This window comes from Lutjanus erythropterus, chromosome 9, assembly GCF_056507025.1.
Source record: "Lutjanus erythropterus isolate fLutEry1 chromosome 9, fLutEry1.hap2, whole genome shotgun sequence".
Classification (NCBI taxonomy): Eukaryota; Metazoa; Chordata; class Actinopteri; order Lutjaniformes; family Lutjanidae; genus Lutjanus; species Lutjanus erythropterus.
In genome coordinates, this window is record NC_139325.1 from 24,626,318 (window position 1) to 24,645,027 (window position 18,710).

Below are 18,710 nucleotides of genomic sequence, written 5' to 3' on the forward strand. Positions count from 1 at the left end.
AAGCTGATGTGGGTAAGATTAAGACACAAAACCCCATGCGATGAACCTCTTCATATTCAAGAGCATCCACACAAAACATAAACTGTAACAGTAGGTGAAAAAACAATATAAATGGCAAAGAATCGGGGGTGTTCCCATAGCCCAGTAGGTAGAGCGTTCACCCCATGTACTGAGAGTGTTGGTCCTCTGCAGCGCTCGCTGGTTCAATTCCTGCCTGTGGCCCATTTGCTGCATGTCATTCCCCCTCTCTCTATCCCCTTTCCTGTCATATCTTCAGCTGTCCCTATTCAAAATAAAGGCAAAAGCCCAAAAAATAATCTAAAAAAAAAATGGCAAAGAATCAAGAAGAATAAAAAAAAAAAAACAGAATTAAGTATGCACAATACATATTGGGGAAATTTATATTTTTATAGTAATATCTGATCTATCTAGAAAATGAACGTTTGAAGAGTCAGAACTTTTGTTTGTTTTTACTGTAGTAGTGATCACACATTAGGATTGGGTTACCTATGAGGCCGCTTTACCTACAAAGTTACCGCTGGGTTTTTGCAGGTAAGAACTCGATAGTTTAGCAGTAGCATAGCTGTAAAAATGTTTAAAACAAAAACTGAAATGAATTAAACTGAAGTGAATTGAACCAAATCGAATTGCATCAAATCAAATGGAATCATCGCTATTGCAAATTAAATATAGCATTTAGAAGACATCAAATTGTAACAAGCATTTCGTACATTAAATTATCAGTTGATTAACAGATTAAGTATTCAATTAAATTCACAATATGTAAGTTCCGCTGCTAGAGGTCTCACATTGACACTACAACAAAAGAAGTAGTTTGATGACATTGTGAAGTAGCGTTGGATCATGGGAGTTGTCTTCATTGTTTAACAATCACCAATGCTGATTAAAATCTGACTCAGATTATTAGGTAATTAGGTAATGTATTAAAGTTTTATTCACATTACATTTTGTCACGTTCACTGACTTCCTTCCTCACTCTCTGATGTATCTCGTGTTTTACCAGCAGTTTTAGCAGCTAGCGGCTAGTAAAAACTGTTGAATTTGAATTACTTACAGTTTTCTCTGAGGTTAAATATTTTTTAAAAAATATGAGGAAATGAAAGTACACAACTGAAAAATACATACAATATACCTCTAACGTTTTAGACATTTAATGTGAAAATGTTCCATATTATAGCTTTAATTGAAGATAAAATTTTAAAGTTAATTGCAGCCCTATCAGTTCATTGGAAAATCAAATCTATGAGCTACAAATGACAAAGAGAAAAAAGTATTTACATACATACATATACATAGATACACAAAGGTAAACACAATCAAAAGGAAGAACTGGTACATCTTAGAATGTCAAATGTCAGGTTGCATCAGTGATGTAAAAATATGTAAATAAAATTTAAAAATAGAAAACTAAATATTTTCAGCTGATGTTATTTTTCCTGTTTTCCCCTCTGAATGTTTCTGAGCTCTTCTCTGACACTCAAGTCCTCTCCCTCTATTTCTCCGCTGATCTCCTCTTCCCCTCCCTCGTTCCCTGTAGCCGCTGTGCTCACTGAGCAGGAATGATAGCCTCTGTCTCTGGATCAATGAGGACTCTATTCAAGCCCTGTAAACCAAACATGCACTTCCTCGTTCCCCCCTCCTTTTTTAATCTCCTGCTTTTTTTTTTCCCTGCGTCCCGTCTCTTCCGTTTCATTTTCTTTTACACTTTCTCCATCTCTCCATCATCCGAACCGGCCCATATTTCCTTCTCGCTCCCCTGACTGTCTCCATCGCTCTCTCCTTCCCGTTATCTCCATCTTCCCGTCGCTGACAGCCGCTGTCCATTTATTGCCCCTTTCCCTCGCTAATCCTGCATCATCAATACACATCCTGTCAGCACATGCATGTAGCATTCTGGTTATTTATTGTGCACAAGTGCCGGTTTGCTTTTTACATGTAACTGTGTGTGTGTCTTTCTGTGTATACACATTCATGAGGGAAATAAGCATTACTGTCTGTGTCTGAGCCATATGAGTAATGTATATTATTCCCAGAAGCACAAGGCAATAACGCTGTCGAATGAGACAGAAAGCTAATACAGTTCACTTAAACAAGGCTACTGTTCCATCAGCCACGCTCATAATGTAAATGCTAGTTTCATCATCAAACTGACAAGATGACAACTTAAAAGTATTGCCAAATAGCTAAAACGATTCAGTTGTTCTTCTTAAATACAATTTGAGAAAATGTATGCTTTATATTACATTTATATTAATTTATGAATGAGATGTTTATATCTACAGAGGGTGCAGGTCCTCCCACGTTGCACCACAACAGTAGGGATGTAATAAAATATTGATACACTTGAGTATCACAATAGTGGTTTTGTTGTTTCTAAAGAAAAATGTATCGTGATATTTTGATACATGCAAAGATTCATGGCGTTATGTTTTATGTTTGAATCCCAGTGTTCTTATTCTTCACTGTTCTGATTGCATAAAAAAGAAAACTAGTTTTATGAATTTAGAGTGCTTTATAACAGTTTTTCTAAAATTAGACTTAAAAAAATAGCAGCATATAAGCTTGCTTACAGTATTGCAATATATGCAAAACACTGAATAGTAACCCCTGTATCGCGATACATGCTTGGAAGGGAAGCATGAGACTAGGTATTTGCAATCTAGAAGCTCCCCTAAATGCCACTAAATCCTACACACTGGTCCTTCAAATGTATGAAAAAGAAGATTTTTAACGTAAGAACAGATCCCAGCACCTCAACCAAACCTTTTAACCTTTTAACCTTTTATGGTGAGAGCTGATTCACTTCATATATAAAATATTTCAAATCTAGTATCAACTAAAGTTTCATTAAGGCTGGACAACAATGTTTATGTTCCCAATCATGCCCTGAAGAGTAAATACTGGTTGTTACTATCAAACTGGAGGTATAGGGTTCTGAGATGTAATAAGGTTCGACTGAAGAACTTTTTTGTACACCAGTCAATCCTAAAACTAAATCTGGCAGGCAGCGAGACATGCAGTCACTGAACTCAAACTCCAGAGTGTGTATTGTCAGAGTAATGGGCTTTCGTTTTCAGGTTTACATTGACATCTGTCTCACCGCATACATACTGTGGGTTAAGTCTGCCATTGGTCGCTTCCTCCAAGCAGCATCGCAGTGTCTTCTAACTAAGTTGTCAAAGTCCCCAGGAAACAAGAACAACCTCCAAGCTGCAACCTATTTGCTAAAAATGGCAAATTTCCACCTGGGATGCTGCTGGCTGCTCTGTCTCGTCTCGTCTGTCTTCTCTCTATCCTGTTCTTCGCTGACACCAACTTCATGCAAGCATGTGTCTGAGTGTGTGTAGCTGTGACCAGTGCTGTGGTGGGTGTGATATCACGGTCAGTTTGTCCGTTGTGCGCATGACGTGATCATCGTGCAGAACACGTGTGTTACAATGACGGGCACAGAATCACATATGTGACACTGACCGGCCGGTCATGCTGCAAACCATCCGGTTCCGGTCTCTGGCCAGTCGATCGGTGCATCCCTACTGTTAACTCTTCTTCTGCAGTGATGTAGTCATTCTGTTGACAGAGCTCACTTCCCGACATGCAAATGTTCTACAACAACAATTTTGCAGCAGTACTGTCACTGCTTCTTGGGCTTACCGCCACCCAAGACATTTGTGATTGGATTAAAGAAATGCAAACAAGGCATAGTGCTTTTTCCTCTATAGCAGAGCACTGTGGAGAGAGGTCTGGTTATGCGAGACTTACAGACAACTGATGGTTATAAACAGCTGACCACCAACATAGGACCCATTGTTGTTTGTTATCATCAAATCATAATGTAGCACTCGCCTTCTGCCCCTGCAGCCTGTCTGAACTGACTCGAGTCTGAGGAGGAGGTGGTGGGGGGGAAACAATTCTACTAAACTATTTAATACACCGTCTATGGCTTAAACTTACCATTTGGACTGCAGGACTCATTTTAGGAGGCACAACTGTTACATATTTCGCCTTAAAGTTTTGTCCGAGATGTTGCAGCTGCTCTGATGCAAGAAAAACGTCAAAGTTGTTCTGACAATAAAGTATCACCGTCAGCAGCAGCATCATCATCATCAGCTGCATTATTTAGTGGGCTGTACTGAAAAGCTCCTTAGTCAAAGACCACTGAGGATGACTAAGATCAACTTTACAAGGAGCCAAATCAATGTCCAAGGCCAAACAGACTTGGCTGGTTAGACACAAAAGAAGTATTGTGTAGAACCATTAGAAAATGTATATATTATCGTCTTTGTCATCCTTTGCCTAGTCCTTCCTTTGATGTTAAAATGATGCAAAAGGTTGACAACTAATTTAAATAGGCCAAGGGACAGGTTTGTTTATGTGGGTCTGTCAGCAGCTCACAACAGGATTGGGACATAGGCTGTTTGAACAGTTTAAATATTTTCCCATAACTACCGCGCCCACTAAAATAAAAATATGCCTGGCATATGCCTCCCATTACATGTATGTTGACACAAATCTGAATCGAAATGCAGAAAATCCTACACATTAAAATTACAAATTTAGAGCACTGTGCAGTCTTGGCTTCTCTCTGAGTCTTTGTATCTTCAACTTATTTTTAGTTTCACTAAAATATTTGCATGCATGGGCTCAGGATGAAAGTCTAGACTAATATTTTACGGCACTGAGACAAATTAGAGGCCCAAACAGAGAGTCTATTCTGGTTTTCCTTATCTCTGCCCTGCAAAAAATATCCGTGCACTCACTGCAGCCTGATCACTGCACAAACACGTTAACCCGGCTGCTCGTCCTCAGCACTTACTAACGCTTCTAAACAAAGACTGATCTCTCTCTTCCTCCCCGTCTCCACATACGACGTTCTGTCATGCTAAAGGCCGAGCTGAGTGGTTGTAATGTTGCTGGTAGCTCAGGTTGTATTCATGTTGTTTTCCAGTGCAAATATTGCAAACTTAATGTGACACTATGAATATTTCAGCAGGGCTCCCCCCATTAGAGTCTGGAGCTGGAGGAAGTTACACACCGCCATGCACACGCAAACACACACACACACACACACACACACACACACACACACACACACACACACACACACACCTCAGTGACACAGCACAGGAGCAGACGAGATGGTAGCCATGTTCAGCGTTTCATTGCATCACAACTATATTTGTTTCTCTTTCTTTTAAACATCCCTTGATCTTAACATGACAATCTCAAAAGATTGTGTGTGATGAAGGCCACACTCATGATTTTTCACTGTATACAGCTGTTACTTGATCTATAAAATCATCAATCACTGCATTTTACAGCGTGTGTTTGAAGTATACAGAGCTACTTAGAGGCCAGAGTCCACACACGCTGCAAAGACAAATGTGGAGAAAATGAGGGCGAAGCGAGAGCTAAATTGAATTATCCCGCTAAGACTATTACAGTGATGATCTCTATTTATACAGCTCACTCAAATGAGAAAAGGTTGGAGGGAAACGAGGGGTCGCTCTCCGCTCTTCTCCTCCTCCCTCCTCCTCCACACTCTGCCAAAGAGGCTTTTTGGCTGCAGCTGGGACCTTTTATGCTGAAATATTCTTAAATCAATAATGGAGAGATCCATTGATCTACTGGCAACACCCAATTGGCTCTGTAGTGCCCATAGAACTGAGATATTAATATTGATCCTCCATTCAGCCGCAATATCACACAGCACTTCAAAAACAAAGCCATCCCTTTGTGGACTAACTGAGGGCGGAAGCTTTAATGTCGCCAAATTCAGCGAACTCCACAGCCAAGAAAAGCGTCGCCTGTTGAGTTTGTGCAATTTTGATCACTAATAATGATGAAAAAAAAAACACTTTTACTCAATGCCACTAACAAACTTTAGGTCTGCATCTACTTCAGTACACTTAACTGTGTTCTTGTGATCAACGCTGTAATAAAAATGCTGTTACTAATACTAATATATTCAATTTACAGAAATTAAATACAAAGATAAAAAAGATGCACGCAAATTAACAAGATACAATTGTAATACATACACAAAAGAGAAAATATTACAGACCAAGGTTGCTAAAAGCAATACATTTTCAAATTATGTTTAAAACAATACAATATCCATTAATCATAGCATCAAAAGTACCAAAACTATTGAAATTATGATCTAAGTGCTCACTATTCATGTGCCTTGGGAGATTTTGTCTTTTAGCCGTGGTATCGAAAGAGGTATAGAAGTTTTGAATCCTGGTATCATGACGAGATTTAAGGTTGGCAAGATCAATACACTGAAATATAAATTAAATGTTTATAGCAAGTTCCGATTTAAAGGAAACATTTGTAAATTTCCCCAGACTGTCTTCTTAGCCTAAAGCTTGATGTCACAAATAAAATGAATTTTTAGACAAACATTATGGGTCGACCAAAAATTCATAGTCACTTGATCCAACTTTTCAAATGTGAAGATTTGCTGCTTCTGTCTGTTGTACATTATTGTAAAATGAATGTCTTTTAGTTTTGGGCTGTTGGCTGGATATGACAAGATATCTGATGAAGTCGCCTTGATGTCTGGGAATTTCTGGCATTTTTCAAACTGTAGAGTTAGGAACTGATCCGATCCAGTATCGGTATCAAGTGCCGACACTGATGTGATTCATTTATCGGACTGACATCACCAAACCACGCACTGATTCTAATTCCTTAGTAAATTTTATGAATTATACTGTAAATATGTAATAATGCAATGTTATTTAGTTTTTTTTTTTGGTCTACCAAATTTACAGGCAGAGCTTGCACTAGAAACTGCTATCATGTAACATGAGACGGTCTGCAGCGAGGTTGTAACAGTTCATGTCCTGAGTTTGGAGACATTTAAATCTAGAAATAGAAAAAAAACCCAGAAAAGCCAACTTATAAATTGTTATGGCACTGGTGTTAGCAAATATCAATCTATCTCTAGTTTTATGACGTTTTATGCAGACCAGTTGATTAAGTGACAGAGTAATCCACTGAGAAATTAATTAAATCACCATTAATCACAGCTCTGATAAACATTAAGACATATGCAAAAACAATGATGAAAGATTAACTAATTAAATGAAAGTTCTGAGTAAAACAGAAAGTAGTCTGATCAGTGCTGTAACTGCTTCATTTGTTGAGAACACATCTTAGATATCTTCGCAGTCTTTTAGCAATAATGTATCATCATAGTTTATTGTTAAAAACAGGTCTTAACCTCCAAAACTCCAGAGACACTTTTGCCAGGCCCATTATCATAACTGCACAATGTGGGGCCAAGCATTGATCCAACCACAGAAATAAAAAATGTACTACTTTACATTTATAGCTTGAACCTGCAAAGCTCTTTTTCTAATTCTTGTCAACATCTGAACATTTCCAGTGATGGTAAAGATACTAAAATATTTGTTCAGTGCAGTCAAAAAATGACATGTTAATATTTTGAATATATATTCAAACATCGTATAACAACTGGGGAAATTTAAGGAGATCATGATAAAGTGTGTTAGACTACTGATAAATCTACTCCATCAGGAGCTCTGGTTTAAAATGTCCAGAAATCCTCATACTGGGGACGTATAGTGTGGTTTATTTGTATTATTTACAGCCAGAGGAGTTCAGCTGTTGGATCAAAGACGGTATGGCTTTCTTACTATGGCGGTGCATATTTCAGGGATTGCAATAAAATACATCATTTGAACTGCATAATGCCTCTCATAACAGCCATTATTTGAGCTATTATTTGGACACCCATAAATCCCGAGGCCGTGTTATCACCGGGTCGAAGGCTGCTGCTCCCTGAGAATAATGTGCACATGAAGAGATAGGAGGCTGCTTGTCTGACAGAAACACATGTATCTAGACCACATTTTGGCTTGTGTCTTATCTTGCAGAAGTGCTGATCAAAATCATAACAAACACGTATTTTTTTTGCTGTTGATAAGCATATTTTTCTCTGGTTTTATTGCACTTTTTCCAGGCCAGTGTGCATTTAGATGTAAGATTACAGACTACAAGATAACAGCTTTATCTCTCACAGATAAAGTGTTATCTTGAGCACACTTCTACAGTACATACACTTGCATCAGCCTTGTCTCAATGTAAGCCAACCTTTTTCCTTTTTTTAAAGAATATTCTTAGTAAAACTCTTAACTTTCCAAACTCTTATCTTCTTCTTCTCCACTGCTTAAGTTTCTATTAAACCTCTGTGCTCTCCCTCTGCTTCCCTCTAATCTCCAGGGCCACACACTGCTGTGCGCTGCTACTACTGCTGCTGCACATTCATTCACACAAACACACTGACTCACACACACGCACACACACACACGATCGTGCACAAATCACACATGAGAGCACACAGTTTTACACACGGAATCACACACGTTCTCACATACAAGCGCAGACCTCTGTTGTGTGACTGCTGTGCATTTCTAATCGCAGATGCAGCCCCCTATCCGCCGATCTGATCCTGTTGCTGCCACTGTGTGTTGGGAGTCGGTCCAAAGAGATAGAGAAAGAGCAAAATGAGAGCGAGAGATGAAGACAGAAAGTGACAGAGTGAGACAGAGAGGGAGACAATAGACGGGCTGTTGTAATGTGCAGGTTGAGATGCCGCAGAGATCAGTGGGCTGGAACAGCGCAGCAGAAAAGTGATGACAGGCTAAACTGACTGAGCAGAACTTTCTAGACTGTAGCACTGCTAAGGAAATGGTTAGTTGATATTCACTAAATGCATTCATGGAGCTGAGGACAAAGATTATGGTGCCTGTATCGACTCACACGGCCACACATGCAAAGAGGATGACTTGGCCGTGCGTCAAACACGTCTGTTTTAAGACGCTGCTGCTGTAAAAGTAATCCAAGCACAACTTTACGTCCTTGGCCGACGAGGCAGTCGCACACACACTGTGCTCCATATCCAGTAACCCCCTGTTTCAGGTCAACTCAGCACCACAGACCTGTTTATTATGCATGGCCTGCAGGGGAAATGACAAGAGACATCCTCCTCACACAACAGGACGGCCACATCCTCACGGCACTGTCTGAGACAGGTGCTGAAATGTCCTTGAGCGTCCTTGCACAGCCACCGACTGTGAGACTCCTGTGGTGCATATTTGTGTGTCTGTGTCTGTTCAAGTCTTATGTGAGTAATAGCATTTCAAATTTTGTGCAAGTTTTTTTCTTAACTTATAGTTGAAAACATTAAGAATCGATTAGTTTAATAATCATTAATAATTAAGAAGATACAAAAGGCATTTTATTTTCTCATTCATTTCATTTTCAAATCACTAGAAAGAAAGTGTTATTGTACATCAGGAGGTATAAAGTTATAATTTTTCTCCTTATTCCATCAACACTAGAGCTACAGTAATTAGTCGATTAATTGTCAACTATTAAATTAATGCTCCAACTATTTTAGTAACTGATTCATTGTTTTAAGTCATTTTTTAAGAATAAAAGTCCAAATTTTCTCAAATGTTAATATTTTCTGGGTGCTTTGGTCCTTTATGCAGTAGTCAATTTGTTATTTTTTAACAGGGGGGATGCAACTGCTTTGTTTCATTCACCTGCAACTAGTGAACCAACTATAGCTACAGCTGTATAATATAGAGAATATTATAGATCCAAGATGAAACTGACAGAAAAGGTGGAGACTGAAAGAAAAAGATACAACTACAAATCTGTCTGCCACTTCAGCACCACAGACAGCGCCACAGATTTATTTATACTCAGAACTGTTAGACTACTGATATTTCAGAGCCACGGTCGGAGCCATTCATTCTAATTTTAACAAAACTCTGTCTTCATTTATCAGTAAGGTAAATGTAAGACCTTTTAATGTCACCTTTTATCTAAATTTAAGGCAGAATTTTGCAATGAAACTAAACATCAAATGTCAAAACAAGGCATATTTTTCAAAGTAAATATATATATTGTTGGTTCAAAATTATAATTAAGACAAAATGACAGTAACTGGTTAAGTTAAAAAAACATTTGTCCAAATATGTTTATTAGCAAAAATCTAAAAGACTGTACCAGGATAACCGAGGCATTCAAATTGAACTCTTGCAGAATTTAAGAGTATTTAAGACCTTTTTAGGCCTTTTATTAGTGTGAATTCAAGACATTTTATTTTTTTTAAAGGCCTGTAGCCCTGTGCAGACTAGACTAACATTCAAATAAATAACCACTCTAAGATACTGAGCGTGTCATCTTGGGCTCTGGGAAACACTGATCAATATTTTTCACCATATTCCTGCATTTTATGGACCAAACAACTAATCAATTAATCAAGAACATAATCAACAGATTAAGCAATAATGAAAATAATCACTAGTTGCAGCCCTTCTCACCACCAATATTTGCTCTGACATTGGAAAATTTTCTTTTCTATCACTTCACTGTGTAAGAAAATATCTCAGTCTGTGCACATGTTGTCTTTCTCAGTAAATGTTATGTGTTGTGTTGCCTCTTTGTGGGGAATCTCTAAAATGTGTTATGATAAGCTGATGCTCCAGGTGTGTGCGTGGCCATGTGAGCATGCACCACTGTGAGCGTTTCTTCAAACGTGTATTTTGTGTGTGTTTGTGTGTGGATTGAGTTTATAGTCTCTGAGGATGATGCTAATCAGATTTTCTTCCCTTAAGGGAAGATGACTCATTAGTACTCCACTGCTTATGAAGCTCCTTAAAGTGATATTTCATGTTGGTAGCATTTTCTCTGTTAGTTGCACTCACATACCTCTGTTTGAACTCAGGAAGGATCAACCAACAGAACTGATCGCCCGCGGAGACGAATATTATGCAAGTTTAGAGCAGTTTCATAAACAAGGCACAGTCTTGTCACATCTGATATTCTATTATTTACTCCTATCTGTAGTTCTCTATTATCGTTCCATTATTTCTACTGATATTTTCTGACATTATTTTATTTTGTCCAATATGTATCATAATAACTCTTGTAGTGGTTCACCTGTTTCATGGTATACCCTGGTTTGAAAATTATGGTTATTATACCACTTACATTTGCTTACCTACAGTATTTAATATGTATTCTGTATTCATCCTAGTCCATTAAAAAAGATGGATTCAAGTTTCATGTCTATCAGGGAATAATTTTTCATGTAATTATAATAAAAGTTTGTTCAACCAAAAAACCCGACTGTTTCATTCCTTTAAGAGTCACTGTAACTAATAACAGGCAGATAATAATTGTGTAAAACCTTACACTGATATTTTCTGAGTCAGTTATCGTACTAACCTACATTTTACTCCATTTTTCCCTTTATTTTATAGGGACAGCTGAGGATATCAGAGCAAAGAGGGTAGAGGGAGAGGGTGGGGGTGAAACACAGTAAATGGGCCGCAGGTGGGAGTGAAACCAGCGGCTGCTGTACGGAGCTGACAGCCTCAGTACACGGGGCGCGCACTCTACCAACTGAGCTACAAGAGCGCCCCAGATTACAGTTTCTTAAATGTAAGGATTTGCTGCTTTTCTTTGTCATTTATGATAGTAAATTAAGAGTCTTTGCATTTTGGATTGCTGGTTGGACAAAAGAAAGCAATTTAAAGGCATTAGTTTGGGCTCTGGGAAATTGTGATGAGCATTTTATTACAATTTTTTGATATTTTATAGACTAAACAATGAATTGATTAATCATGAAACAATACAATATGGCTTATAACTTATTTCACAATATTTATAGGGTATGCCACCATATATGAAATATATATATCAATATAGAACTTTAATTAACTGTAAATTCTAAAATACTGCTGATCTTATAGAATATGATGCAAAGTTAAATATCAGTATGTTTTTGATCAAATACCTCAATAATGTGGAATACTATATGGATGACTATTTGTGTTTTCAAAGAATGTTAACACAATGAGATTCTTGAGAAATAATCATCAGTAATATAGATATGTATGTGGGTAAATAACATAATAATCAACGAGTAAATCACTTCATGTTGGGTGGTGTGTCGCCTAACACACACCTATAAGTTGATTATCTCACTTGCACCATGATCATTTGCCAACAATATGAAAGAAAAGCATTTTTGGTCAAAGTTTTGCACTCAGAATCAAAACGTATGAATCAAGAGCTTACGGTTGTCATGACAAGGAATAATTCTCCATTTCCAAATCTGTGTTCTTTTGTTTTTGATTTGAAAAGTCTTTCAGTATATTAACCGCCCATTTTGTTGCCTTTTTCATTTTAATTTCATTCTTCGCTCCCTCTATTATTTTAGGCTCTTCGGGAGTCAGTTCCTTGTTGTCAGTTCCTTCAGTTGTTTTATTCCTCCTCTTCTCCATTGTTCCCTCCTCGCCTGCGTCCCATTCTATAAAATTGTTGTATTCTCCAAACAGACTGAAAGAAACATGCAAATCAGCCACTGGTGTGTTTTCCTTCCTGGTCATTAGTTTGTCAAGTTGCTAACTCAGCTAATTTGCCATAGTTGATAACGAATGAGCTTTGACAGCTGTGCTCTTTAATGTTGCTATGGTTACAAGCTGGGTAATGATCAGAAAAGAGTATGCACCCAGGTATGGTATGGTATAAAGAGAAATAATAGAACAGCTAGAACAGATTGGCATGTTCATGAAATCACATGCTTCTTAACTGTAACATCTTAAAACTCTCATGTCTGTCTTTAAAACTAAAAAAAGACAACACTTATGGCATATCATGACTAAACAATATCAAAAATCTAAGGCAAAATCTAGTCTCATATCACAATATCAACATAATATTGATATGTTGCAGAGCCCTAACTCTTGGGAGAATTTATTGTCTTATTTTATCTGCATTTTTCTAATTTAAAAATCAAACGTTAATTGGAGTCTACCATTCAAATATCACAGGAGTCTGCTGCGTTCATGTGTCGATGTTAGTGCCTTGAACTAAATTTGAGGATGACGCTTGAAAATATATTATTTATTATATATGTATTATGTTCTTATATCTGTAAAAAAAACTGTTTTTTAAAAGTGCCACATAAATAAAAGCAGGGTTGCACAATGAATTGAAACATTATCGAAATTGCAATATGGCAAAGTGCGATAATCCAAATCACAGAAGCTGCTTTTGCGGTAAAGACGAACAGCATTATAATGAAGTAGTGTATATTTTGTTTGTTAAATTCCCCAACAAATTTCACCCACCTTTAAGTTATTATTTTCAGTGAAAAGAAAAATTGAAATGCAAAAATTATCATTCTAACTGATAATGAAGCCTTAACGTGCTTTGTGTGTGTGTGTGTGTGTGTGTGTGTGTGTGTGTGTGTGTGTGTGTGTGTGTGTGTGTGTTCCTGGAGCCGGTGCTTGAAATGATAAATGGCAGGTTAATGGAGGTCAAAGCGTTTGAACTGTTACTGTACGTCCTTGTGATTGTTTCTGGATGTATGGTGATAATGTGTGTGTGTGTGTGTGTGTGTGTGTTTGTGACATAAAGAGTAAGAGTGTGTGTGTGACAGAGAGAAAAAGCAGGAGCATGTTGTCGCCATGGGTGATGATGAACAGTTAGTCAATACGAGGCAGATGGCCAGGCATGTGTGTGTATGTGTGAGAGGTGTGTTAGGGTGTGTGGTTATGTGTGTGCTGCTGCACAGGCAGTGACAAACAGTCTTTTTGCTTCGAGGCACTGAGCTGGCCCCTGTCCTGTCACTACTATGGATTGGCTGCAAATATTAAGGCAGCTGTAATTCTACCAATCAGCTGATGTGTTTTTCTCCGCGCTGCCTGGGGGCAAACCCTCGCTGAGCAGAAATTAACACCAAATTAGAGCCAACTTAGGGAGGTAAAATATGTCCAAACACCCTAATAGCTTTACACTTAACACATACCTCATTTGTGCCGATTGCACTACTACTACAGCAGCAGCAGTGTAATAAATAAGGTTCATTTACTGAATGCATGTCCTCCATTGAGACAGAAAAGAGCATTTATCTGTCCATGCTGCTACACAGAGGCAGAAGGTTTTTCCCCGTACTGCTGGATGACACATCATTTGTCCTCTGATGACAGGATGTAGAAGTTGTTTTAGCTCGGCGTGCCTCTCATTAACCTGCCCACTCAACGCAAGACCTCAGTGTTAATGAGAGACAGAGGGAGAGAGTCAGAGAGAAAGGTGGGTGATAACATCATTTCTTCCCTCCTCTCTCTCTCTAATGTATATTAAGAAAGAAAGGGAAGCAGAATGGCTGAGTTTTTATTTAAAGGCAGGTTAATGTTTTGCAGATTGTATGCTCACTGACAAACATGTCTACCTGCTGTGTGTGTTATTTCTAGAGCCCAACCTATATACTGGTTGATCGATACTATCAGCTCAATATTGGCCACAGCTATATCACTCTATATATCTAGCATATATGTTGTCCAGTATGCATCTAACTGAAAACATTTGTATTTGTTAGCTTTTTACGCCGCTTTCTTTGTATATTTGATACTTTTTCTTAATTCAAATTTGATATATACATATATTTTGCTCTATTTTGGTATTTTATTTATAGTTATTTATAATTATTAAAAAATACCAGTGAATGTTCACAGTTTCCGTGCCCTGATATAACACTGACAATAAAATTTACTGTTAAACTGTAAAATATCCTGCCTCCATCACATACCTTTGTCATAAGTGTTAACCACTTTTGAGACTTTTGGCCATTGATATCAGAATTTTTATTCCCTAATACTGTGATCAGCATCTGCCTCAAAAATCCAGTATCGTTCAGGCCCTAGTGATAAATAACTTAATTTCTCCCCCACTTTCTCTCATGTATATATATATGTATAAGAGAGACATGAATAACACAATGGCTCTGAGTTTTTCCTTTAAAGGTAGGTTCATGTTTTGTAGATTGCATGCTCACTGACAAAGACTTCTACACCTGCTGTGTGTGTTATTTCTAGAAACAGATGTATCAGTTGACCGATATTATCACGGCCTATCACAGCTGTATCAGTCTATAATAGTATTGATGTATATGTCTGATATGCACCTCTATGAACTTTTTTTTCAGAACATAATGCAGATTGTTTTTATTTGTCAGGTTAGGTAGCATTCTGTGTATTAGAGCCCAATTATTAGAGCTATATCAGATCTATATCAGTCTTTATTAATTTTTTTCCCATCTGTTTTGTTTTGATGTCCTTAAACTGTTAAACAGCCTTTATATTTTATTTTGTATAAGGAATATTGGTTGAAAATTCTATATCAGAATTTTTTTTACTCCCTGATATCACCTATCTTGGTATCGGCATTGCCTCCAAAAGTCCAGTATCGGTCGGGCTCTACTGTGTATGTTTGATACTTTAACTTAAGACAGGTTTGGTATACACACGTGTTTCTTATGTATAATTATTCCTACTTATTTTTTCATGTATAATTATTTACAGTTATTAAAAATATTAAAAAGTGAAAGTTCACCATACCTGCCTCCATACCGTTCTCAGATATGTTCAGCCCTTTTGAGGGATAATTTCAAAAAATGTTTTTTTTATTTATTCTTTGTTCTATATTTTGAATATAATATTCTGATTAAAGAATATCGGCTTACATGAAGATATCAGAAATCTTCAGCACCTAGTATCGGTATCAGTATCAGCCCACAAAAAAGATCCCGTATCTGTAGTGGCATTGCTATATCACGCTTCTAACTAATGGTCATTGAATTGACAACAGAAACAGTGTTTGAGCGACATTTCAGTGCTATAAATACTATAAGTTCTTTAAAATGTGTCGCATTCTATTTAATTTGTTGCAAAAGTGTGATTTACAGCAAACTAAACCCCAAAATAGATACAACATGAGGCTCACTAGTAAGCCCATACAATAACATGAATGTCATACAACTAGCAGCAAAAAACAGTGTCTCCTACATTTAAATGCTTTAAAATGCTGCACATGTTTTCAAAAAGAGCCATATTCTTTTTAATTTGTTACAAAAGTGTGATTTGCCCCGGACTAAACCCCCAAATAGATTCAGCACTATCGCCAAGTCCATACATTGTTATCATTGTGAGACATTACCACATGGTGTTACTTTGTAAAGTAGGCCTCTAAACGCACTCTACTGAGTCAAAGCAAACCCCTATATATTTGGATGGATAATGTTAAAATCATCCCAGCCATATCTGATAGTGTTTCTACATTGTGCGCATGTGATACATGGAGTGGGCAATATTTCTCCACTCCATCATTCCGTCGTGCTCGTTGCTGTTATGAGAAAGATGGTGACACAGCAATGAAAGAGTCATTTTCTCTACCTCTGCCTCTCCTCGGCAGCATCTAACCACTCCTTTTGTTTTCCCACTCCCTCATTACTTTGAAGACTGCTCTTCAGAGCCCCTGAATGCTCGAACGCACGGCGCTCTCGCTCCTATAAATAAAGGTGACGAAGCGTCGATGGAGCCATCATTATTATCACCAGACGGACAGGTTACTCACCTCCCGCAATGGCGAGGAGAGCCAGCAGCAGCAGCCGCGGCCGCCAGCCGTCCATCATCTTGCGTGCGTCTCCGAGCCCGAAAGGTGTTCACCGCGATGGAGAGGCCACCCCGAGCACACCCGCAGTGTTACACCCCTCCTCCTCCTCCTCCTCACGACCCAAACCTCCCTTCAGTCTCTACCTGGCATGCTGACGTCAGGGCTCTCCGTCGGTTCTTCTTCGCCCGAAAAAAAAAGGGGGGAGAAATATCGATACCTCTGCGGGGCCAGGTGAGCAGTGCGCTGGGTCGTGCGGTGCGGTGCGGTGCGGTGCTGGCTGTCCGTGCAGCTGAACGCCGCTCCGCTCCGCTCAGCGATGCGACGCGCTGCCTGGAGAGAGGCGGGGGCGGGGCGCGAGGGGGGGGGGGCGGAGGGGAGGGAGAGGAGGATGTGGCATACCTCAGAGGCTCGGCTAACGATGCCAGTGTCTTCCCCGCACAAAGTCACACATCACCATTCAATATTCAGCACTGTGAGGCACGTACAGCGTGTTTGTGGGGCTAATAGTGACTTTATAGCGACCTTGTCAAACTTAATGGCATCTTTCATCTCTTATCTGCTTTATCTTTAATATTAGCCTCAGGCCAGATAGTTGTGGCAGCAGTGGTGTTTCATCTCCTAAAATTTATTTTTCATTAAGCAGCCACAAGGAAATAAATAGAGGATATAAATGTGATACCATCTGCACTAATCTCCCCTTTTTCATTTAATACAGAGAAAATATATTCTAAAAAAGGTTTCTGTTTATTTTATTTAAGAAGGGACAATATTCATTCATTAACATGAGCAATTAAATGGATAGTTTTGATTATTTAAGTGGGGTTGTATGAGGTACTTATCCAAAGTCAGTCTGTTACCTACAGTAGATGACTGTCTGCACACTCCCAGTTGGGAGAAGCAGAGAGAAATAGTCTCGCATAGCCAGACCTATATCCACAGTTCTCAGCACGGGAGGAAAAGTCTGGCTCCCCACAGTATCATTTTGCTATAGGGTGCTAAACCATGGATGGAGTTGCTGGTCTACCACTGCCTTGATTAGTTTGTTTGTTTGGACTCACCAAAGTCACACAAATAATGCAAACAAACAAACCAATCCAGGTAGCAGTAAACCAGCAACTCCTGTGTTCTGCGAGGTAAAATGAATGCCAAAGGAGTCTGAAAGACAGTGGTATTAGGCTTATGTAACAGCAGTTTTCCATCAGAAAAGGCTCTAGACTGCTTGGTTTCCCACACTGATGGGGGGTAAGTACCTCATAAACCCCACCTCAAAACATCTTAAATATCCCAGTAAGTCCATCCTGTAAATGTACCAGATGTTGCCATACAGGCTAATTTTCATCTGCAGTCTCTGGCAGGCTGATGGCAAAAAAAAAATTACAGGATAGTATTCAAAAGCATTCATAAGCACAAAACAATGATATGACAAAAACATTGCATAAAAAAATACAGTACAAAAGCACATAAAACAGGCAAAACTCATAGAAAGAGACAAGACACAGACCACAATAATAATAATCAAAGAAAAATTTGGACATGTATAATTGTAAATGTCATATCTATGTATAAACGTCTGCAACTTTTTATGTCTTTGCTTGTTAAAATAACCTCACACCACCTTTCTTAACAGGACTGCCTAAGTCTAATGTAGTCATTATTCTGTGAATAATCTTCACCCTCTAAAAGCTTGAGGGGTATGTCTTCCCTCTCTCCTATTTGATCTCTTCCTCTCTCCTTTTCTTCCCTTCCTGTCGCTTATTTTTCATTAAATGTCCATTTTTATCTTCCCCTTTAGGCCACTGAAGTAACCTCTAATCCCCATCCACAAAGTCAAACACGCAGGAGCCGGGGAGGACTATGGGGAGGAAAGAAAGAACAGACAGGTACAGGAAAGTGGAGTTTAGCCAGGTAGACATAAGTTGGGATGAACATATGGAAGCTTGCTGCTCATTCTGCAACACTCTCACTGCGGGTCATGCTGAGAGAACTGTAACAACTGATCTGGATGATGAGGGGCGGAGGGAGGTAATGCAGCAAATAAAAAGGGGTACAGGACTCAAAATGCAGGAAGGAGGGAGAGGAAGGGAGTCAAAGAGCGTGGGAGGCAGGGAGGGATGGATGGGGGAAGAGTAAACTAAGTAAACAGGAGTGCGGGATGGAGGGAGGAGGCGGTTGCCGTGGTGACTAAG

The 18,710-nt window shown here is 38.7% G+C and overlaps 1 protein-coding gene across 1 annotated transcript in view; it reads right to left on the reverse strand.

Moving 5' to 3' along the window:
- chrnb2 (cholinergic receptor, nicotinic, beta 2) overlaps positions 1-16,853 on the reverse strand; it is a 35,455-nt gene extending 18,602 nt beyond the window's left edge. The window contains exon 1 of the mRNA XM_084726801.1: positions 16,486-16,853. Within this exon, the coding sequence (XP_084582927.1) occupies positions 16,486-16,543 (58 nt within the window). The 5' untranslated portion in view covers positions 16,544-16,853. The remainder of the gene's footprint in view (positions 1-16,485) is intronic.
- Positions 16,854-18,710: the final 1,857 nt, after the last annotated feature.